This window comes from Chaetodon auriga, chromosome 13, assembly GCF_051107435.1.
Source record: "Chaetodon auriga isolate fChaAug3 chromosome 13, fChaAug3.hap1, whole genome shotgun sequence".
NCBI classification, from domain to species: Eukaryota; Metazoa; Chordata; class Actinopteri; order Chaetodontiformes; family Chaetodontidae; genus Chaetodon; species Chaetodon auriga.
Window position 1 is genome coordinate 13,701,171 of NC_135086.1, and position 24,832 is coordinate 13,726,002.

At 41.0% G+C, this 24,832-nt stretch overlaps 1 protein-coding gene across 2 annotated transcripts; it reads right to left on the reverse strand.

Moving 5' to 3' along the window:
* Positions 1 to 504: 504 nt before the first annotated feature.
* atp5mc3a (ATP synthase membrane subunit c locus 3a) lies at positions 505 to 3,012 on the reverse strand. 2 transcript variants are annotated; one of them, XM_076747508.1, is made up of 5 exons: positions 2,948 to 3,012; positions 2,651 to 2,747; positions 1,775 to 1,849; positions 1,191 to 1,381; positions 505 to 1,075 (listed from the first exon to the last, which is right to left on the reverse strand). In XM_076747508.1, exons 2-5 carry the CDS (start codon positions 2,687 to 2,689, stop codon positions 961 to 963), a joined length of 420 nt encoding a protein of 139 aa, XP_076603623.1. In that variant the 5' UTR covers positions 2,690 to 2,747; positions 2,948 to 3,012; the 3' UTR covers positions 505 to 960. The 2 variants fall into 2 exon arrangements, with proteins under 2 accessions (XP_076603623.1, XP_076603624.1); XM_076747509.1 differs by having other exon boundaries at positions 2,860 to 2,953.
* Positions 3,013 to 24,832: the final 21,820 nt, after the last annotated feature.

Consider the following 24,832-nt stretch of genomic DNA (forward strand, 5'->3'; position numbering starts at 1 on the left):
TTACTCCTTGGTAGTTATGTTCAGTGCACCTCTCATTTAACATTTAATGTGAGCATGGTCGGTTCAGGGTTATCTATATAGTTACTATTAGTTAATTAAAGTATGGATAGAGTTTTATCTTTCAGGGATATTAAAAGTATACCAGTGTACATGTTTCACACTTTTGTTCGATATTCTTCAATAATGTCAATTTCCTTTAAACTTGCAAGTTTAGAGCTGCAATGACTCATTTCATCATATGTGATGGATTCAACAATGAAATACTTCTTGATAAATAATTTTGTCCATAAGATGAGAAGCTGGAAACAGCCATTTTTGTGACTTAAATAATAACCAACTACTAAAACTGATATTTTAATCAATGACTTAAGTTTGAGCTTTCAGTCCTCTCCAAGCAGCATCCATTACAGAAAGACCCAATGACTACAAATGACGAAAGTTTATGAAACAACCCAACAGGGACTTTCAGTGACACTCAAAAGAAGTAAAAATCCATTATATAGCTCAATTAAATCATCTAGATTTATTAAATGTCATTTACAAATGCAAGTACTCACTTGCTGCCTAATTACAGTACTATTTAAATGCAGCTGAACCAAACATCCATTAAGGTGGACCCCTAAAAGCTTGCAGGTGATGTTCTGAGAAAACAAGGCTGATCCATGGCAAGTCTAAGCAGCTGCTTCACAGAAAAGATGACATTCATGAAAGCTGACTGCTTTCTGTTGTGTTAGCATGATAATCCAGACATAAAAGTTACTGCCATTGTTAAATAGTCAAATACATGTATTTTAATCACGTAATTTCTTACATTTGTACAATACATGTTTTCCTTATTTCGACAGTGTCCGAAAGACTTGAAAATGTACATTTCCATGACACCAACACGGAACAATTTTGGTAGCCACAATAAAATATGTAGTCACATCTGTAATGAAAGTGTTGTATGACAGCAGAGTTTTACATAGCAAACAGGATAAGGAAAGCCACCATCAAACAGAACAGTCCCATAGCTTCAGACAGGGCAAATCCCAGGATGGCATATGAAAACAGCTGCTGCTTCAGAGATGGGTTCCTGCAAACAAGAACAAACTGTCAATGCATCTTTAAAAGAAGAGCACAATTTAAAAAAAATCTATCACTTTAAATGCATTTTAACACTTTCAGGATGCATGCATGTGAAAACAAACCTAGCATAGCCAATGATGAGACTGCCAAACACTGTCCCAATTCCAGCTCCAGATCCAGCTACTCCAACTGTGGCAGCTCCAGCTCCAATGAACTTGGCAGCGGTGTCAATGTCCCTGCTGATAGCACTGGTCTGGAAGCCCCTCAGTGTGACCTGGGTGAGAGGGCTCTGTGGCATCACAGCAACACTGCTCTGGAGCAAGAGAAGACAAAAACTGTAACCTTTTACCTTTACACCAATGATACGAGATATGACAATGCAGCTAGGTAACATACAAAACAGTGCTGAAACGAACTGTGTAAACAACATAAATGATTGTTTTTAATATTTTTGACAAGTACCGAAACTTGACAATACAAACAGTTTCATGCTTTTCTTTATTTCAAATTAAATAGTAACTCAACACTCTGAAAAAGCTAGTGTCTTGAGCTTAAGAGTGTTAACATTTTTGATGGGCATTGGTAGCATTTGACATTTTCTTACAGTAAACAAGTAAAACCAATTAGTCAAAATTAGTTCAAAACAGCTAAGTCAGTGGTAGAATGATAGTTGGTGTCCCAGTAGAAAGGCTGGATGTCTTCTTACCTCTGTTTTGAGCTCAGGCCTGGACAGCACAGAGGCAGACAGGGGTCTGTAAAGAGCCCGGGAACCAGCACGGACCTGCAGCAACAGCACCGTACAAAATTTAGTTCCATAACACACACATACACAAGCTTAACACATGAAGCATATGTTTGTTAGCTGTTCCTAGTGTGCAGGCACATGAGCAGGTGGAAGGCACCTTGAATGTCACTTTGCCAATCACAGTGTCATTCACAGTTATGTACACACATGATCACCTGTGGCGTTTAATGATTTGTAAGTGAGTGCTGTCACTCAGATTTTTTAAATCAGTGGTGGTGGCAAACTGCAAGAATGCTGACAGCAAGCGTGTTCATGACTAGTCCTGTTGTAGTTTAGACTGTTTAGCCTACCAGAGCTACAAGAAACAGAAATATGACCTTGGAGAATGACTATCAACCCAGGCTACATCTATCTGAGGGCTAATGATGATCAAATGGACAAAGTGATCACTTGTCTTATCAATTGCACAGTCCTTTGAATGGGATTTCAGGTTAACTCTGCACTAAATTCGGCTAACAGAGGCTTGTAATGACCTTAGCTAACGGCCTTTGGAAAATATGTCCGCTCCGAGCTAAAGCTAAGGCTCCGCGGCAGCTTGTTGAAGATAATTTACACCCAGCTTTCTCATGAACATTGGAGCTTCGTTGCAGCTGGATAAAACGTCTGTCATTCTGTGTGCTTTAGCATTAGCTTGCTAGCTCGTCGGCCTACACTGCAGATACCCTTGCAGTGAGCTGCAGTCAAGTTCATCCAGAGGCCCACCGGATTCAATGATGATACCAAGAAAGCACGACTCAATTTAACAGCACGGAAACGCACCGAAAAAAGCAAACTCACCAGAGCCGGCGTGGAGACGAATTTTGCACAGGCGTACATTTTCTACTTTAGGTAGTTTTAACCGGTTCGGTCAAATCTGGATGAAGCCCGGGTCTCTCTGAGGAGGGAAGACCGGAGAGAAGTAAGGTCAAACGAGTGTAAAAATGCTCCACAGGAAAAATACAGGCATTCATATACACAATCACATCCATTCTGCATGCTATCCTCACTTATGTGCTGCACTGTGAAGTTACGAGAGAGGATGAAAAGGGATTTGATAAGATACGATTCTCATTCAAACTGCCATTACACACTTACCGACTGCAGAGGTCGAACCACAGTGGAAGAGTGCGCATGCGCGCTGTGATGTATTTAGAGGCCCGGATGATGACAATGGAAGGTCATTTCACAGAAACTTTATTTAACACGATCACAGTAACAACGTGCTTTTACACACTTTTACACACTTTTACACACACTTATAAAATTACTCAAACTTGATAAAGCAGTTATCAAAATAGCTGACAATTAACTTACTAGTTGACAACTACTCAATTAATTAATCGTTGCAGCTCTAATTAAGAATATGCAACATGTTAAGTCACAGGTGCACAAGACAGGTAATAACACAGGACCCTTAAAGTCCTAAAGGACAAGTCTGGTGACATTTTCTTATTGTCAATATATTCAATGAAAACACCAAAACCAAAAATGACCTGATCCCATTATGAAGCACTGCGTTGTAGCCAAGGGACAATATAGATTATTCCTCTGTGCCATAGATCTTGGTTGTCAAAAGAACTATTTAAAACATATCAATGACAATGGGCACTGTAGTTTATTTTAATTCAATCCCACAAACACTGTCCTGCTGCTGTAAATACTCAGCATCGGCATGTGACGCACAATGAATCTCTTACCTCTGGTCTTTGTGAGTGTGTGGGGGCCTGGGGCAGGCTGGGAATCCAGCTTTACACAGATTTAACTTTGAGCCGATGTGCACTAGAACATTACTAAAATAGCTATACACAGGTCTCAAAGTAGACCCCTGCAGATTCATTTGGAGACCCAGGTGTCAGTATGGTTTATCAGGCTGGGCGGCAGGATGAGCAAGATGTCTGTTTTGGATCAGCTAATGTTTGTGTTAATTCTCCCCCCTAAAAATTTAATTTCAAGTTCTAGTTGTGTATGAAGTTCTACGTCTGGTATCCTCACATCCAAGGATACCAGATATGTCAGGTTAATTTGGGGGAAGGTGTATAAAATGATATACAAGACATCTAGAACATTTTCATTTGAGGCAATGGTCCAGCCATAGAAATAAGACTATTGTTTCTGACTTTGAAGCTACATAAAGATTAAAAGAAATGGGAAGGGGGGGTTAAGAGTTTGTTTGATTTTGATCTTTGATTTGATTTTAAAGCTGAATTCACTATAAGTAAATATAACAAACCACTGAGATTGAAGTACATGAGTAGGTCACTCTTACCATTTAAATTCTTCTGGGGTGAATGTCACTTGACCTCATGTGACATAACACTTCTTTACATACCATTTGGTTCTGTATGTATCATGTTAATAACAAAAATCAATGTCTAATTATTAGATATTGAAATGTTTCTGTGGGAAAGAAGAGGTAAAATCTATCTGTAAAGTTGTCACCATTGATATGAAGACATCCATTCTTAATGTTGCTGCACGACAACAGCAGACCTTGGCTCAACTGTGGGAACGAGGGTTTGTTCCAAGGCTGGAAATTCTTGGCCGTAGCATTGCTGCAGGTCAAACCAGGAAACAGTGGAAATTTAGATGAAGGTAGCGTGATCCTAACTAGTTTACAAAAGACCATGTGCTTCCCTTTCCTGTATGTGTACGGGGACAGTCTAAAGATCTCTTTACAGTGGATCAAGAAATAGCCGGAAAAAGGAGAAATCACTGTTTCAGATGTATTTGAAATGACAGTCATTAGTATGATGCAGTAGGCAGAGATTATAACATATAAAGACCGTTTTTGTCAAATGATCTACATGCTGTGACTGCAGGAGAAGCAGACTTCCAACGAGTGTTTCAAAATCAGTTTTTCCCCTCATAACAAAACAAGCCTGCCGCTGTCCACTACTATCACCTGTTGTGGTGTGAATTTAACACCCTGCCCACAGGGACTGATGGCTCGGGGCCCTGTTGGTGCATCTCACAGGCTGATGGTGGAGCTGTAGGCTACCAACATCGGGCGGATTTGTAATCGTGATGAATGACTCCACAGCAGCTGGTCCGTGATGGAAAGGTAATGAGCACAGGGAGTCTGCCTTTGCTGCACGCTGGCTTTAAGGGAGGAATGTCCCAGTGACTCCTCAGGTATGATCTCTTCAGTTTTGCAGCGAACATGAAGCCACAGATTCCTGACCTCACTGAGCAGAAACAGTCAGCAGATCACACATGTGCCACAGATATTATGCAAATCTCACAGGAAAGCTACTCTGTTCTATCCTATTATGTTTCATTATGTTAAATCCCATTCTTTTCTGTTCTTTGCAGTTCTATTCCATTATGTTCTATCATATTCTGCTCAGCACTGTTCTAAGGTTTTATATCCTATTCCACTCTCCATTCTGTTCAGTTCTGTTCCATTTATGTTCCATATGCCCTACTTTGCTGTAGTGGTAGTGCACCAAGGAGTTCAGTTTCAAAGGTCTATGTCACATAATTGCATTTGTTACCAATCAAAGGCCATAACTTATGCGATGCTCAAACCAGACTTCTGTAAAATAATATCCAAAACAAACTTAATATAATGTGGTGAAACTATGTTTCATGTCCAGTATTTATTGTACCCTTAAGTCACAAACTTGTCATTACATCATTATATTCAGAGTCTGCCTGAGACTGAGAATAGACAGGACTCCTTGCAGCCAAGAACACAGCCATTTACGTAAAGGTCCAGCAGAGGGTGCAATAGGGTCTCATGTGATCATAGCCTTTGTTGCTGGGGTCATGGTAACTGCACAAAAGAGGTGGGAAACAGACTTAGCACAACAACATTGTCCTAAAATTCACTGGCAGATGAAGAACACTTAAATAACTATCCCATATCCTGATCCTTTCATCACATTGTTCTGACTCTGTACCTGGTTTGGTCTAAACCTCTTCATCTTCCTGTTAATTATGCAAGTGCAGAAAGAGAGAGCTTTGAAAGCAAAACTAGCCTGTGACAGAGCTTTAATTCCTCACTGCTGATGTTGTGTTTCCATTAATGCAAATTTAAAATGTAAGAATGTATTGTCGGCCCAAGTGTAATGCAGCCACTTATAGGTCAGAGCTAACCCTATGATAAAACATGAAGATTTACAATATATTAATTGCAAGACGGCACATATCAAAGTGGCCGTTAACTACCTGAGGTCAATGTCATACTGTCTAATTAACCGGGCAGCGGCTGTGTGGTCCTACATGGCTGTGGAAGGTGGAGAGAGCAGCCGATCTCACGCAACCCCCCCACCACCCACCACCCTTTACCCACCTTTTACTTCCTCCCATTCAGAGGCACGCACGCACTCGCTGTCTGAGTTGCATAGAACACTGAGACATTCCATTTGCATGCCCGCCCCATCAAGCTGGATGCACTCAGACTGGTAATAAAAGGCATTGACCCCCTTAACCTTTATGAATTACAATTTGTGCCTGCAGCACGTCCTGTCAGAGGCCTCAGAAAAGCAGGCACCTCAGCCAGGGTGTGTGCGTGTTGTTTTGCAGTTGTTAAGGAGAGGGGAAAAGGTTTTTACAGCTCCTCGTCGGAGCTCCTGACAAGCAGGGAGGAGGCGGTCTGACAGGAGAAGCAGGGTAGGGAGGGACTGCAGCGCTGCTGATGGCTCCATGCTAATCTCCATTTCTGGATGCTGCACGAAAACTACTGACGCTCCTTTCTTTGTCAAGACCAAGGATACAAAGCCTGTAGGGCTACAGTTCATCTGCGTTCTTACTCTAATTCCTCACTCTGCCGTACATCACTTCAGAAAGCTCCCTCTCTTAACAGTATTAAACAAAGCCAATTAGAGATAAATCAAGATAGCCTCTAATGGGAACACCTGACTGGGCTTTCATCACAAGGTGTCCGTATTAAATCTGATAGTGGGGACAAAAAGAACTCAGGAAAAGAAGTCTAACTACAACACTTATTGACTGTCTTGGTAATATAAAGGACTGACAGATAACTTAGTATACAAGTAGTATGTTTATGCACATCGGCGTGACAGACGGATAATTAAGCTTTATTTCTCTTTCTTTATGTCTCAAATCTCTTCAGCAAAAGAGACCTCACAACAAATTCCATACAGCATCGCAGCAAAACAATTCACTCTCAGAAGACGTTTGTCAGAGATGTTTGTTCAAGCCTGTGCTATGTTGGAAGGGGATGGAGGCTAAAACATTCAGAATGTGGATAAGGAGTTATTTGTGTTGTATCGGTCTGGAAATACTAAAACTTAAATTGCTAAGGGTGAGTGGAAAGACTGTTCAGTTCTGGGAACGACACGTGAATGTTGTGAAAGGTGGAAATGTGGGCTTTACCCGGAAGGAAAATGTACACAATGTAGGGAAATATTTAGTTTTATTTGTATTCTGTCCACTATTGGTGCAAGATGAGTGTGAGTGGGTGTGCTTATGTGTTTGTAATGAACGTATTTCTGGCCCCAAACGGTTGTATTGTTACTGTATGTTTCTTTGATGGGATGGAACTACATAAAAAAATGACAGTAAATCTGCTGTCATCACACACACGCTGATGACAATAACAATAACTAAGTTTGTTTTGCACTTGCAAAAACCTGATTCCACTTACATTTTGCTTGCTTCATGAATGGTTTCCCTTCCTTGAAAGACACAGTGGTGGTTCAGATGATGCATGTATGTACCCCACCATGTACACATACTGGGCTGGTAGACTCTGTGGGGTTTGGTGCTTAAAGCCATTAACAGGGTCTCTGTTGTTTTACTGTTGTGTTTTGAGCTGTATAAAGTTCCCAGAATGTACACAGGCTTCAGACTCAGATATCTGTGAGTGTCATTTTTATTCCGTTCTAATATGGCACTGAGGGTTCATCACTGTCAAAGATGAGTCTTTATGCTAGTTGGTTAAGTAAGGAATTTTTGCTGACCTATAATAAGTCAATAACATCAGTCAATAATCAGCTGATTATTTATTCTACTTTACAGTTTGTATCATAAGAGCAATTCAAGAGTTTCTGTGGCTCAGAGGCAACATGCAGCAGGAACAGTCAACCTAGATAATTAGATGATCACGAGAAAGCTTTTCTAAAGAGCAAGTGAATGTAAAAAATATGATGATGCCGTTTCTCCTGGGTGGCACCGTTGATCATTACAGCAGCAATTATCATACGCCGTGATAACAATTGCAGGTTTATTCCCTGGGCAAACTGGAGAACAGGTGCAAAATCAGGTGGAAACTGAATCCAGGTCACTTGTTTTAAAGACCTGCACGCAAACCACAGCTCGGCTTGTGAAGCCTCTTAAGAAAAACAAGATTCTTTAACCCGTGTGGGTCACGCAGAAAACCTGAGAACCCTTTTCACTGAGAGTGGAGGCAGCCTTCAAGCAGCTGGTCCAATAATCCACAGTAGGAGTAGACAGGCAGATCTCTGATACTGCTGGAAATCATCCCACAGAAATGCAGCGAGCGTTCTTTATCTCAGAAAGATTTAAAGGACATTAGCATTCACACAATTGATTTCTCAACAAATCCATAATAACTCTGATCTTTGTGCTGCCGGTGAGTGGAGCAGTTGGAAGTGGTCTACGAAATGCTGAGACTTGCAGTATCATTAGTCTTTATCCTGACTTTTTAGCTAAGTCTGTAACACCTCTATATCCACTGGATGCCCTACGCTTAGCAATGTTCAACCCAACAGAGCGATTTCCTTAAATAATTCCTTGACAGCAGCACCATAATGCTAATACTGGCTGGATTTTAAGTAAAAGCTTAAAACTGACATTGTGTTCTCACAAACACGAGCGTGAACTGAGCTTTATTCCTCTTTCCTTCCTCTGTTTAACATCAGGAAATTCAGGCAGTGACTGTGTGAACAGGAGCGTGGCTGACAGGGGCAGCCGTGCGATGATTGGTTTACGGAGCTGCGCTTTTTCTTGTGACTTCAAGGTCACCAAGATTTACAATCACATGGCTTATGACACTTTAGTAAAAAGCCACCCAAAGCTGATGACAGGAAAAGAAAATGAGCCGGCCACTTGAGAGGGATCTGCTTGACCTCATACTGGGGTCCATTACTAGGATGTACTGATGTCTATTTCCGATATAACACCTAACAAAGATATGCACGCTAGTTTTAGCAGACAGAAGGTTGTTAAGGATGGCATATGGAGGCTGGATTTGATAGACAGACAGTATAGTAGATTAGAAAAAGGGTGCGTTTCAAGCTCCAGTCAAGCTGCAGTTACAGACTACTACACAAAAGAGCAATTAAATATGATTTAAAGGCCAATCTGTAATGGCAGTGTGCTGCCCCCTATTGAAATATTACTGCCCTACTACTTAATGTTTTAGATAGTGATTTAGTGCGGTGCTCCGTCCAGTTTGGTTTATTTCAGTCGTAGCTCTGCAATGTAATGGATTTGATTTAAATGCACCTGAATTTGGAGGCTGTCAAAGCTTTGTTCTTTTATTAAACAAAGCAAAACCGAATTTTAAAATAATGATGCATTCATAATGCTCAAGCCCTGATCTTATTCTCCACTGACATGCTGCTTGTTAACTAACTCGAATACCCCACAAAAAAAAAATCAACATTTAAGCACAAAAAACAAAACAAAACAAAAAAAAACAGGCTTTGTTTCAATCATTAACAAAAAAAAGTGGATATGAGACTTGTTACACATAAGCTGATATTCATGGCATGTTTACTTAGCACTCATATGGAACGCTGTTGATTTTTATGGGACGCATATGGCTGCATTTTATTGTGCTCAATTAAATTGCTTTAAACTAGGATTAACTTTTTGGAGAGGCAATCCATTATATAATGTCTCTTTACTTAAGGGCTGTTCAGTGCGCGGCTGCTGCAAACGTCTCCTAAGCGCCGCTCACAGATTGGGGTGTCAAATATGAGGCTGTCACAACAATATTTAGTGAAAGAGCCCTTCCTGCTTTTAATGGCCTGACCTACATCCCAGTTCAGAGAGCTAATAAAGGCAGTCTGGTGTAGGTCCTGGAGCTGCACAATGTCACTCACAGATCCCCAACTCAGCAAGATCCGGAATGCTCAATTAGCTGCTTTTATAGGCTCCATTAATATGCATTAACTCTCTTTCCAACATACGAGCACAGACAAACAGTCGCTGCTGGCAACCTATCAGCCAGGTAACAGATTTCTCTTAACCCTTTCTCAAACATGGCCAATTTTGGCATCAAAAAAATGTTGAAATAAAAAGGGGGCAGAGCTGAAAATGAGTTAAGATTCGATTGAAACACAGTGCTGGAATGTAACTATGAAGTGCTGCAGTACAAATCTGATGTACTTGAACTGTACTTCAGTATTTATGCTTCTTTATACTTTTGCTCCACTGCTTTTAACAGGGAAATGTTGTTAAGCTCAAACAATTAATTGATTAGTTGATTGACAGAAAATTACCATTACTATTTTGGAATTTTCCACCAAACATGTCAAACTTTTACTGGTCCAAGCTTCTAAAATGTGACTATTTGATGATGAATATTTTTGGTTTTAGGACTTTTGATGTTTTATTGTTCTATTTTCTAACGACTCATCAAGTAATGTGGAAAATAATCAGCAGGTTAATCAATAATGAGAACAACTGTTAGTTAGTAGCTAAAATATTGCACTCAGACAGTAACTCATGATGGTGGTGATGAAATCTAAAACATGAAACATTGTTACACATTAAACTGTATCCTACCTATAAAAGTTGACGTTGAGTAAAACAGTAAAATGCCACTTACACATTAATGCAGTAATAATCACCCAGTAATGTGCTGTTACACACAGGGGCCATGATCTTCACTGACTTCTTTATTTTTGAAACTTTAAGTACATTTTGCTGATAACACATATGCACTTTTATTTGAGTGACATTTTGCAGCACTTTTAGGTATAAAGGAGTTTTTTTTTATAGTATGGCACTGCTGCTTTTACCACAGTGACACAATCTGGATAATTCTTGTCAAAACATGTGCTTTCAAGTATAAAAGTAGAATGCAAGCCAATGGGTTTACTGAAAGTAAACAATACAGCACAACAGTTGTATTGTAATGTTGTAGGAAACGATAACATTTCCTTATAATCACTCATCCTGCCTCAGCCTCACTCTTGAACCAAGACAACAGACAGCTCACCAGAGAAACCTACACAATCTGGTACCAGTCCTCCCCCACAATAAGCCGATCTGGCACACAGCAAGCTGAATCAATCATGGCACTTTATTATCCTGTCACTAGTCTGCTTCCTGCACGTGTGTTTACCCTGTCCATGGCCCTGCGATTGGGGCTGTTCAGTGTACATTAAGACAGACATAATTGAGATTGTGGGCGGCCGAAAGTGCAGGGCTCAACCTGTTGTCGTTAATCTGTCATATTGTCGAGAGTCACAGCAGCAGTGACCTATAAGAGGGTCCACCTCAGAGGCACGGCTGACGGCGCTTTGTTGTTCATGGCAGAGAGCCTCACCTATTTTAAGTTTATTGGTTTGCCACCAACGGAGAACCTGAAGAAAGTGTAATGTATTGCCCAACCTCTGACTTCAATCTCCTCACTCTGCTCCTAATCCATGTTAGGCACTTTATGATTAGGAGTGACTCCCTTAAAACTCATCACCTCGACATTATACGCTGGTATTCATGATTTGAGTGATTAAGGATCAGAGTAGGTTTCTTATTCTAAAGTGTTATGATGAAAAATAAGTCGAAAAACTTAACGGAGCGAGCTGCCGTGCCCAGCATAATGAAGGCTCAATACTGTTCTTTGTAATATACTAAATTATACAGGCAATCAATTTGAATTAATTGGTAACCCTTCAGATAGCAGCAGATTCTTTTTAAATTAGATTACTGATGGCTGTGCTGAAAATTTGCCTTCACTTTGTACAAATTAAAGCCTTGGAAAAGCATTTTCAGAATAACAAGATATAAATGAATGCAATCGTACTGTTGGAAAAGGTGCTTTTTACAATCACACAACATATTAGAAATAATAGCTAAATCTTGCCTCAGCGGCCTGTTATTAATTACCTGGCAAATAGGAGCTGTCTGTTTTCAAACTGAGTTATAGTGGTGGTGAGAGATCACCAAAGAAAATTAAACAGCAATCAAAGTACATTTCTATCATCATAATTCTGATTGTCAGGATCACCTTTCCCAAGATGGCTCGTAGCAGCACAACAAATCCTAGTTTGTATTAAGTGGCTCCATTTGCTGCCGTTCGTGCCTGATATTTATGTTGTGTGTCAGACATGTATCCTGCATTCTTGTTCAGTGTGCTGCACAGCATGATTTATTAGACACAGAAATATGAGAATGCTGCCATGAAACTGAATTTAACTGATAGTTAGAGAAGCTGCAGCTGTAATCTGTGGCATCCCGATACGTTAACGCCACACTAACACAGAAACAGCAGCGATAACGCCGAGCCTCTGCAGGGCTGGCTTTTTTTATCGCATCATGCATGCCTTTAATCCAGCCTTGATTCTGTGCTGCAAAAATTCACAAAGCAACCGCTTAAATCTCAAAGAGGAGGTAAGTATCTGGCTGTGTGTCTTCAGAACGCGGCTTCTTTTATAGCAGGGGGTTATATCAGCCTGGAGACCCATAAGTTATGAAATGTCAGGATCCTATGCATTCTAATTGAGTGTGGAACACTTAATGGCTGTGGAAATTCAGCCACTTGACGTCTTATTCCCCTGTGTGCCGTTTCACAGCCAAGCCCATGAGCCTCAATTAAATGACAAAATGGGCCCATTCTTGAAAATAACAACAATAAAAACACACGCCTGTATGGCAATAATATCAGGTCTCACCTTGAATCAACAATGGTCACAGCTTGCAAATGACTAAACAGAGACACTGTGATTAGACCAGAGACAGGGGTGCCGATGTGATATTTCTAAGCACCTTAATAGGGGAATATACTGTAGTAGGGCTGCAACTAACGATTATTTTCATTATCGATTAATCGTTTGAGCCATAAAATGTACAACAAAAAAATGCTCATAACAATTTCCGAAAGCCCAAGTTGAGATCTTACTTCCTCTGTCTGACTAACACTCAAAACCCCCCAAATATTCAGTTCAATATCACAGAGGACAAAGAAAACCTGCAAATACGCACATTTAAAAACTGGCATTTTTGCTTAAAAATGACTTAAGAGTGTAATCTATTATCAACATAGTTAGTCAACTAATGGTTTCATCTCTATATTGTACTGTACATAATGCATATAGATATATCTAGATCTATAAATCTGTAGATCTAGATCTATATATAATGTCTGTAAACAATCTTTTGAAACATGTTTTTGAATGAATGAGAAAAGGATTGAATCGGTGAAACTTCAGGCTGACACACATCAGGTAAAAGTCGGCCTGTCCAGTGTACCCACAGGAGTAGCAGAAGTTTCTTCTCTCAGACTCAGGCCTACTTTTTCCACCAAACTAGATCATGTCCCAAAATATATCCCCCCAAAAAACTTAAAGTTACCTATGTGTTACTGAGTAAAACTTTTAAAATCCAGAATCAATAACACCTAAACCTTTTCCCATTTGCAGCAGATGTCTGCAATCTATAAATACACATGGAGCATGTCCTATTAAATCGTGTGAGATGGTGAGCAGCTAAATATTGACCCAATCCTGATTGGAGAAGATTTTTTTTCACATCCTTGCTTATTGTTTTTATGACTCTTTGACTTTAACCCCTTTACTGCTTCACTGATTTCGAGCAACAAACAATAGCTTTTCAATAATTCAATTTATAGCTTGCCATAAATGGAATTCAAAGGACAATGCTGTTGCAAATGAACACGGAAGATGCTTTTGGCTCCAGCAACGCCCCGGTTGCCAGAGGAAAGAGAATATTTATTTTACGGTTGCCTCACATTCCCATTAAAACGAGGAAGCTACATTTCCAAGCGCGCGGTGTAAATGTAATATACAGAGTTAAAAGAGACAGATGGTGGAGTGGAAGTCTCATGTGGCAACGCTGTGCAATGGTACCACTGCAGCCAGTGCCAATGAAGAAATCCTCCCAACGCCATCCAAGGCCAGATTCCATCTATTAATACATGTTCACATGCCCGTTCACATACATGTCCGATCCTCAAGCACATGTGGCCGCATCTCGTTCATCATTTATCGTTAACGCCAAAACACTGAGAAGCGAAATGTGGGGATGGATCTAAGACACAAGCACAGAAATGAATTACCCTCCCATTTATTCATCCAGGCCTTTCTGTCAATCACTGCAATAATCAGAACTAACTCATTCAAATTTTGAGAAAATGAAGGATGCATTCCGTCCAATTTTCAATTTGGAAGTGGCAACTATGGCCATGATGAATGTGTGAATAGTCCATCTTCTTCCTCTCATTTCTCCTAACCTTTCCTGACAGCTTAGATATTGCCTACCTGGTAATTTGCTCTGCAATAATTGTTACTGTGAGATTTTCCCCCAGCTTTTAACAAGGATTCTTAACACCCTCTGTAGGTGACAAAATGCAATTACAAACACAAGTGCCCCATCGTGACTGGTCATCAGCAGCTGCCACCTCCATTCCCAAGCCCCAACTGGTTCCATTAATGAAAAAAAAAAAACAAAAGTCATGCAGACAGATTCGGGGAACATTTGCTGCGAATAAAACTTTAATTAAAAGATATGAAGCTGTTTTATTGATTAACAACATCAGTGATTAAAGTGTACGGCTGACATTTTTTCTAGGCTTGCTGTTATGTTCCCTCTCAGAGATCATTTATTTGTTGCACGGCCGTGTTTATTGATAAGTGTGTTTGATGAATGCAGATGTGGCTGTTTGGAGAGCGGGCCTGCTGATGGAGCGATCATATTGTGCGAAACACCAGGCTCAGGCAAGAACAGCTGTTGCGGCTCCATCCACTGGGACGCCATGTTTCACCACCACCCCGAGCGCACATGCAGACGCGCTGCTGTAAAGCTGCAACCAACATATTCACGCCGTCCTAACAACTCTATGAATTTTATGACACATCACTAGAGCGCTCTCATCTCTGTCCAGCACTAAAACCTTAATTATTGGACTAATTGCTATGGCTATATTCATCTCTCTGGTAATCCTTTGGTGATTACATTTTGTGTTCAATACCAGGCTTATCCTTTAATTAAAAGGATTATTAACCTTTAAAATAGAGCCATGTGGGATTAAACCCTTGAATGTTAGTGTCAAAAGCATTTTTTTTTTTTTTACACAAGCTGAGAATGAGGTGCATCATTTCAATCATAATCAGGAGACTGTGGCTCAAAGCAGCACTACAGTGCATGTTAGTCTTTGTAAGTAGCTGACTTACAACAACAATAAGCCATCATCCATATCTCCTTCCAATTAAAGTCCACAGAATGCTGACACATTACGCCTGGTGGGCTAGCAATCAGTGCAAAGAGATGGATAATGATATGGTTCTGACCAGAGAGAATCTAAACACGGTGAGAACAAGGTGAAAGGGTGAATGAGTCAATGGTAACAAAAAAAAAAAAAAACTTAATCCAGACAGCGAGATCCTTTGCCATGGCGAGCCTTCAAGGCCTTTCTCCTCGGGAGCAGGTGAGTTCAAAGTTCAAAGTCAGCCTAAGTGGAGCGTGATTGAAAATCATTGTGGATCCTGAAAAATAAGAGTGCGTTTTCGGACAAGGAAGGGGGCGGATTGAAGTGGTTTAAGGACACATCATTGATCTCCACAAGGCCTCTTCATGTGTACATGTGAGAAACCGTGAGCAGCTCTGATTCGTACAGGAATCTATGAATATAAAAGACGTTAAGTTGATACTGTCAGTGTCACGGGTGCTGCTGCGGTCATCTAGTCCAGCATCATTTTGTCTGATCAATATCTGCCCTCATCAATAATGTAACAGAACTATTTGGCACCAATGAGGCGAACATGAACCACGAGCAGGAGAGCACGGTGCTGAGCCTCCCTGAAGCTGAGTCAAGCAGTTAGAATCAAGAGCTGTTTGCCCATGCCAAAGCCACGCTGCATTATCCAGAGCAAGTCTTCATTTGAATGTCCTAATTAGTTAATTAGTTGGTGGTTAAGGATGATATGAGCATCTCATCAATCTCTCTATCTCTAAAAATAAACACCCTGGGACGGCGGTGGTGAGTCATTAGAATACTGATGACTGTGGGAAGTGTCTGTGAGGATTCGAGGTCTGCTTCTGACACTCCATATTTCCACAAACCACCCGGCTCCATAAAGAAGACTAAAGAGCCATTTCTGTGTGCATTGTATGGATGACAAACCAAGCATGACATAATGAGTTTACAGAAAGTCTGAGGAGCTCAATTAATGTTTTTTCATGCGTAGCTTGTGGGATCCATTTACTTGTTTATCACTGATGGAGGGAAAATGAGAATTAGACATGAGAATGAAAGTTGTTTTCATACTAACAAATGATTAAAAACAAGTTTATTTGAAGAAAGTGCGCGTTATGACTTTTGAAATTTAAAAGGGCTTTTATTAAAGGGGCTGTTTTTACCCCACCAACCTCCCTTCTCGTCATGTGGACTTTTAATGGTTACTTGAGGCAAAGTAACAGCAGTGCAGACAGTTTGTGCTTCACTCCTACGGTGGAATATAAGAGGAGAAGAGAGGGGAGAAGAGGAGGAAAGAATAGGTTAAAAATAGTTAGCATATGGCAGCATATGATTGAGTTTCCAGGGCTCTGAAAATTCACTCTAATTATTCAATGGTATCCCTCTGTCATCCTTCCCTATATGCATTCCTTTGCATGGAAGTACAAGTGACTCCAACTAATATACATAATTCTGCTACTTAATTGGCACGGATCGGGTGAAAGTGGGCTAGGAAAACTCCTCAGAGACTAATAGGGGCACATATCATTGGCTCCATCAGAACAGTAGTCCCATAGGTGATAGAAGTCAGCAAATATTTCATGAGCTGCACTATCAAAGTACCTCACCTCTGGAGTCCTGTGCACTATCCGGCGAAGAACACTGCCGAAACAGTTCTGCTGTCAGGCGTATTTATAGCAGGCGGGCTGATGACTGATGCTAATGCCATGGAAATTATGCAGTGCACTATCGCTGTCATAACAATATGTTAGACTTAACAGGAAGGTTAACTAAACTAGTCATTTAAGTTATAAGTGGGCCACTGGCATTTGTCTGCGTCCACAGATATGGATTAAGCTTAGTGTTGCAGTAAGTCCAGCTGGTTTTCATAGACATGGTCTTAGATTTAACCTAGTGTTGATTTAAATAATTTGGTGTTACAGGGTAAGATTTACTCAAGGGCTAAGCGGAGAATTAATTAAAACTGCCTTAGAGGAAGAGTCAAAGGTTAAACTTGTACAAGAAGGTAGAAAAATGATGGAAATAACGCAGACCAACAGAAACTGATAACATGCCTTAAAAATAGAATATTATCAAGAAGGAAAATTACACATTATTCATTACTAACTGCCTGTTGAAAAGTACTTATTTAAGAACACAAAGCTACAACCTCAAATGTTATAATAGTAGAGATTTAAAGATCTCTGGGACACCACTGAAACAATATGTATGAGTTGTGAGTATCGTCAACCTGCCGTATCTGACATGGCTGCTATTCTGAAGCTGTTTGTGTTAAAAATGAATGTAATATGAAGAATAACAAGCTCAAAACCAGGAATACTGTCTGATGAACTTAGTTATGAACAGAGTTACTGAGAAAGGACGCAAACACTTGCAAACACTTCAGCATGTGGGTGGATCTGTGATGGTGCGGCCGTCATTAACACTGATAATTAGCTCTGTATGGTTTCATAACTGACAGGGAACATGAGGATATTTTGCAGGACTATTGTAGGTGTCAGCACAGTTCAGACAAAAAGCCTCCATATGAAATGAAAACAATGACTAGAAACAGAAACTAGTTTTTATATTTTGTTGGTTGGTTTTGAAGAAACATGTTTAAAAATTAACAGTCTAAATATTGTAGCATTGGTATATTTTCTTAAGGAAGAAGACATTTCTCATTTGGTTTAGGCTTGAACAGTTTAGGACTGGCAGAGGAGGGTTAAGTTCTACAGTTAGCCAAACATGTTGTGTACGATGACAGAAAAAAATGTGTTTGTTTTTTGGGGGGGGATACATTTTGTTACTTGTGTGAGTCAGTCTGACAATAATCTACCTGCCTCCAATATTCGAGTTGTCTCACAGCTTTAGCAACATGCTATCTCATTAGCACATGTGCTCTATTAAGTGCTCCGGATTTGTTAGCATTGGTCAACTCTTCCTGAATGATTAGCAGCTTAGCATCTGAAAAGATGTTACTGTTTCAAATGACCAAGAAATTTACAGATTTTATAAACTTAATGAAGTTAAGTCGAGAATGCTAATCCAAGTATTTTGAGTGAGTGTCTTCAGTAATGTTTAGCTGTACACAATCTCCTGTAGCTAACCATATTCGTGTGAGAATAAAACACACAGTATTATTATGAATTCTAAAATATGACTCACTAATATGGAGACTTTATCTGCCAGATTTGTCAAGAACAGTATATTTTCTAACAACTTACAAGAGCTTTTGTGGTGCATTTCGAGGTAATGCTAGTCAGTATCACCTCCCACAGTGTGTGCTTCAGTGCTATCGCGGAGCACAACAATACACAGATGGTTTCATGAACCAACCAACCTCCCAACAACACCTCAGTGTATTCTGATAAGACATGGCCCTTTAACCTTTCTAAAATGAATGTAGACTGCCACAAAGATCACAATGATTGGGGCCTTCCGCCTCTGATTGTACATGGTTCAGTCTGTCAGCGGCCCTTTGGCTGAAACTAGAACCTTCAGAAACACCACCGAAATAGTAAAACAGCAGCACAATAAAAGGTTCACACTACATCAAAACAAATTGTGGCCACCAAAGGAATCAATTTCTGACATTTCACCTCCATCTATAGAGTTCACTGACCCTGGCTTTTAAATTTACAGCTCTGTGCAGCCTCAATCAAAGTGTTTGTCAGCAAGGCATTTTGCTGAAAGTTTTAGTGCAACACATTGCAGATCATGACACGTAGGGAATTAACGGGCCCTCGAGCCACCCTTAAATATCTGACGTCGCTCACGCAGGATAAATATCTTAGCTCTCCATGTAATAACACAGGAGGAGATTTGTGGATGAGAACCCCCCATTTCTAATCTTAGATCTATTAAAGTGCTTCTGAATGAATCATCAAAGCTATTGATGTCACTATGGGCTTGTTAGCTGCATCCTGGAGTCAATAAAAATTTCTGATGGGGTTTGTAGGAAGGGTTACAAACAGTAATGTTTTATGAACAATTGTAATAGTGTATATTTAAATATATATACAGTTGGAATACGCTATTTGTGTTTACATTCTGCTTCTCAAAGATCTGGATGATGTTCAAAATTATGCAGCATATTAAATTATGAAATGTGAAATCTTAAAGGTTCAGTTCAGCGTATTCTTTCGAGCACTCACATAGCACACGGTTTAACACTCAGGAAGGAGATAAGACACAAGCAAACAGGAAAACAGGAAATATAATCCCAAATCTTTCTTTTTCCAGGAACAAACACAACTCACAGGCCAGGTTTCTTTTGAGAATCAGAGAGAGTAGAACTACTCAAGCTGAGGATTCCCTCTAAGCAGCAGAGATGACTTTCTCCATCGCGGTGAGACGCTGTTCGGTTAGCCCGGGGAGAGGGATCATGAGTACAATATTGACTTTAAATTACAGCAATAGCTGCTGCTCATGCTGTCTCAGGACCATGCTGCGGATCAAACACAAAGATCAGGCCAGGATTAGGAGAAAGCCACTGACAAGCACCGAGCCGCCTCTCTGCTGCGGCAGCACGCGTACTCGCACAGCACCTCCCAAATCTCACACTAAGCTCTCCCCCGCCTCTCAACATGTAACACACAGACCTTACAGTCAGCTCATCTGGATTTCAAAGCCCAAAATTGATTGCAAACAAAATTATCTAAACACAAAGGGTAAAGGCGGCTGGTTGTGTGTGTGTGTGCAGCTTTTGTCAAAACAGATCTATTCTGAGGACTGCAGGACGGCAGCATTTCCTCCCTGATGGTGAAGACTCTCACGTTTTGCTTACAGGATACAGCCGTGCTCTTGCAACGCCTTGTAACTGGGCTTTTATTTTCCTTTTCCTGGCAGTTAAACACAAATAACAGCATGGATGATGTGCCGGGATTCATTGTCTGTGCGCAGGGAGGAGTGCAGGATATGACGGGTGTGATAAATGATCATGCCTAGTGCCTGGCGTGACAAAGGAACTGCGGCACAATCTGCATGTGCTCCATCCTTTTGCCATCATTAGGTGTAATTGGGACTCATGGCGAGGCGTGTTCTTTTTCTGCTGTGGAAGTATCGGGGAATGAAGCTGCAACTCCTAATAGGACAAGCTACAGAAGACACGTCCAGGCCACTGTTACAGCGCTAAGAGTATGTCCCAATATCACAGCGCTGGCCTAAATGGAGGCTCAACAGACATGTGCTTGTGTCAAATCTGCTTAACTCGAATGTCAGACCAACTCTGTTGTCATGTCAAACTACCCTTTTTTGATGTTGACCTTCAAGGGTGTACACACACAGGGGCGGTTATTGGCACCTGTCTGAGGAAGGTGGAGCATGATCCTTCGCTCTAAACACAACACAAAAAAACCAAAAAAAACTAAATCATCACATCCAGTCAGGCGCTGATTACACTGCTGCTCATTAGCTATAATGGGGATGCATGTGGAATTTACAGCATTGTGTAACAAGGTTAAAAACAGACTCATGAATCCTAGTATTCGTGCAACCTTTTTTCCCGCAGCACTATTATTCATCATTAAGACAAGAATATCCAAACAACGCAGCTGAGCATATACAGTAAGTTGGGACTAAACTGGCAGAGTAATAATAAATGTGGAGAGGTAAATGAGCATGCAAGTTGCCCCTGTTTGTCAACCAAATACTCACGCATGCACCCTTTAAATGCAGCAAGTTCCAGCAGCAGCAGAAGCACAGAGTCTTTGTTTCATGACCTCAGTCTGTGTATCCTTTCCCCTCCTTTGAATCAAAGCCCCCACACCATCTTTAGCATTTGGAATTAATTGCACAGTTATCCTCAAATTAATTCCTAACTGTTTTACAACACACAGAGAGAAAAGGGCAAACCAATTATTATTCTGTTTTCACCTTACAGAGGGGGATATTATGCAAATGATCCTCTCTACATGAGAAGGAAAAGGGGCTTTATTTTCCTCGGCAGATGCTGCCTAGACAGTCTAGCGTTCTGTGGGGGACAGGAAGTGGGGATGCTGTGAAGATCTGATCGCTCCACCTGGCTTCCTACTGACTCCATATCCAAGCAATAATAGAAAACACACTGATTAATTATTTATTTAAATGAATCATGTTTTTTTTCTATATTTCATGCCGGACAACTAAGGTTAAAAGGAATGTTCCAAGTGCTGTCTGGAAGTATTTTACAACTTCTGCACTTACGAGCTTGAGGTGTTTCTTGATGGAAGACAAAGTCCCTTGGCTATGCAGACCTGCAAAATGTTTTATTTGCTACTTTCCCAGGAAGAGAATACACACGAAGAGCGAGCCGCGAGCCAGACATCAAGATGTGGCTGACAGGATGGCAAAGCTGGGCTTCAGAGAGGACAGGGGGCATCTCACCTCCCTCAGCTGCCCCACACTTCTGACCACAGCGAGTGTTTATTAATCTGAGACCTTGAGACCTCGGAGAAGTTGCTAAACGGAAAACTAAAAACACAAACACGCAGCATTTGCAACTCCTTAACAGTCGAGGGCCATAATGCTTTGCGAGGAGCTGATTTAAAACCAGCTTCTTGTTCCAAGGCGGAACAAACGAAAGCTTTAATGAGCTGTAATGATGAGTTAAGGTCAAAGCGCTTATCATCTTTACAAATCAGGAGAAGATGTGCTCATGGAAATAAGCTCCCATGAGTATCCATCATCACCTCAAAAAACTGCATGCAGTGGCACAGCTCCAGGTGCTGGAGCAAATTGGGCTTTGGATGTGGAATGGATCAAACGGCGGCTCAATATTCATTATTCTCTCTGACTGTGATCTGCTGGAGTTCTGTGAGTGGGTGAGGGTAATTGTGTACCTCATTGTGCGTGTGTTTTGACCAAACTTAATCATGATGTCAGGCTGTTAATAAAAGGTTATTAAAGGAACAAAGATCCAGGTTTTACATATGTTAGGCAGGGGAGGTCTCGGGAACTCCTGTCTCTGAGGTAAACACGGGCCTTCATGACAAATGATACTCACGCTGAGATCAGATAGTTAACAAGAGATCCTCTTATTAACCAGGTCTGCATAGATAATTGGCACTTGAGCCTCACATTTTGAATCTGGCCTGAGCAGTGTCATTTATCAAGAACCCGAGCATGCTGTCAGGGCTCCATAATAAGCCGCAGTAACTGATGAATCAAGATTAAGCAGATAGATTGAGAATGAAGGAGGAGAAAATGGGCCACAGCCACACTGCAGGGGGCTTAGCTTGATATTCATAACATTAAAGCGGTGTTATTCCTTACAGCGAGGGATATATCCTGCATTAGAAGATGCAGTTGTAAAATAGCCCGACAGCATCATGATGATGAAGAGTCTCACCGTAGATTGCAACACTTTGCTCTAATCTGCATATGCTGTGTGCAAGCTGTTTGACCTGCAGAGGGAGAATCTGTGAATTGTTGGCTTGTTGTAACGTTTCGTGCGCCATCCTCACATATTTTTCTTCGAACTCTTCAGAGCTTTTAAAATATATGATAATAAGGTGCGAGAAAAGCGCGCACACATCAGCATAGTCGATTAATCAATCGGTCAATCCCCAGGCAGTTAATCAGCAACAAATCTGATAAGAATCAATTAATGTAAAACATTCTCGGATTTTTCAAGTGCGAGCATTTGCTTGGATTTTTCTCTGTGACATTTGAAAGCAAACTGAATATTTTGGGGGGGGTTTAACTGTTGCTTGGTTAGAACAAGCAACTTCAAGAGGTCATCTTGGACTCTGGGAAGTTATAATGGCCCTTTTTCAATTTTCCTTCGTTCTTTAGACCAAACAATTAGTCAAAAATTGAGAATTGGCAGACTAATCAACAATTAAAGTATTCATTAGCTGCAGCCATAAGTCAACACTGCTTTCATTTGCCAAACATAAAGATGACTCATGGAAAGCTGTAATAGATCTCATTGTTGCCTTGTTCACAGTTTGAGCAAATTGTTGTTGTTATATAATATAATTGGCATTAGCTAAACAATGCAGGAGCACATCATGCCTATTACTGCTGTACAACTATATCAATCAAAATAATTATAGCAGATACAACTTCCTCATCAGAGGAACTTAATTAGGCACATTCATTCCAAACTCATTGGTTTCCACTGGTTGGTCAATGGCTCTGTTTTAATGGCTTTTTTAATGTAATTCTAAATGTGTATGTGTGTGTGTGTGCGTATGTGTGTTCACCATCCCTCTTTTTTATCTCACTGGTATATAAGTGTAGATAATTACAGATGATGGGCCGGTGATCAGGTGCAGGTATGGGAGCCACCTCAGGCCTCGCCCAGCCTTGCACCTCCAGCACTCCCCTGCTCCGTCAGGCATGTTTGGCAGCGTCTCCTTTCCCTAAGTCTCCAGCTGTCCAGTGGGGTGCGCCAAGTCACAGCAGGAGCGCCTGCCTCTCTGTCTATGGCCCATCTCTTTCTAGGAGTGTGAGATGTGTGTGTGTGTGTGTGTGTTTGGGGGTGTCGGTGGTGGTGGTGGTTTTGGGGGGGGTGGGGGGGTCGTCTCTGTACTCGCATTACTCACTAGCAGACGGAGCACGCTGCCAGCGCCCAGCATGTCCGCCCACACGCCCCTGCCCTGCCGGTTAGACCTCACGGCTGGAGGAGATGATGGAGAGAATCTGGGATCCAGGAGGGGGGTGGATCCAGAGGAATCTGAGAGACAGAGAAAGACAGACAGAAGCCCAGAAGCTTACCTGCATCCCACAGGCCGATCCTCGGACAGCCCGACCTGATATGGTAGTCTGAAGTCTCCTTCCTGGGGTTCTTTGGGGGGAAGCAGAAGGTGTGTTTCTGTGAGATTACAGCTAAATCATTTGTTTGCTTTTGTATCATCACCTCCCCTTCATACTGCACTGTGAATTCTACAGGCATCTTTCTGAGCAAAGTAGCTTCATGTTGATTTTGATATGGACGGTGTAATTTCAATGCATTGTCGTTCACTGAAGAATCTATATTTGGCAGCCCGACTGACTTTCCTAGAGTAATTAATGGAACATATCTACAAAACCAACAAGTATTCGGACCTTAAAATGACAGCAGGGTGTGATTGCAACAACTTTAAGAAGCAACGCTTTGTGCTTGATGTCTGTTTAGAGCATAAGTATGTACAACACAAGTGGATTAAGTGACTTCTAGCATACAAAGAAAAAAAGAGACTCAATTTATATACATATTTTCAAAAGCACCAATTACTCATATGTTAAGAATGCAGATTGGTGAGGAGTTGCAGCAGAGTATAATTGAAAACAGCAGATAATATTCACTATGAACATTGGGACATATTCTCAGCATCCAAATATAAGTAACTATGGCTCATTACTACCAGCCAGCATTACTGTCCTGTGCCCACAGGGGGCTCTAGTGTACCACACATTTTACTGGCCAGACTCTGTTAGTGGCTGCTCAGAGACCAAGGTGCTGATTGTGTTGAGGGTAGACCTTTTGAACTGCTGTGCTGTACGATTGATATAAACATTAACCAAGCTTATACACAAATCAGAATATAAGTATGCTGTAATACTGCAAACGAAATACAAAACAGGGTAAAGAAAATAGTTGAAACAGAGACACGCTCACATGCAACGCACTGCATCAAAGTGCTACAAAAAGCTGGAAGCCT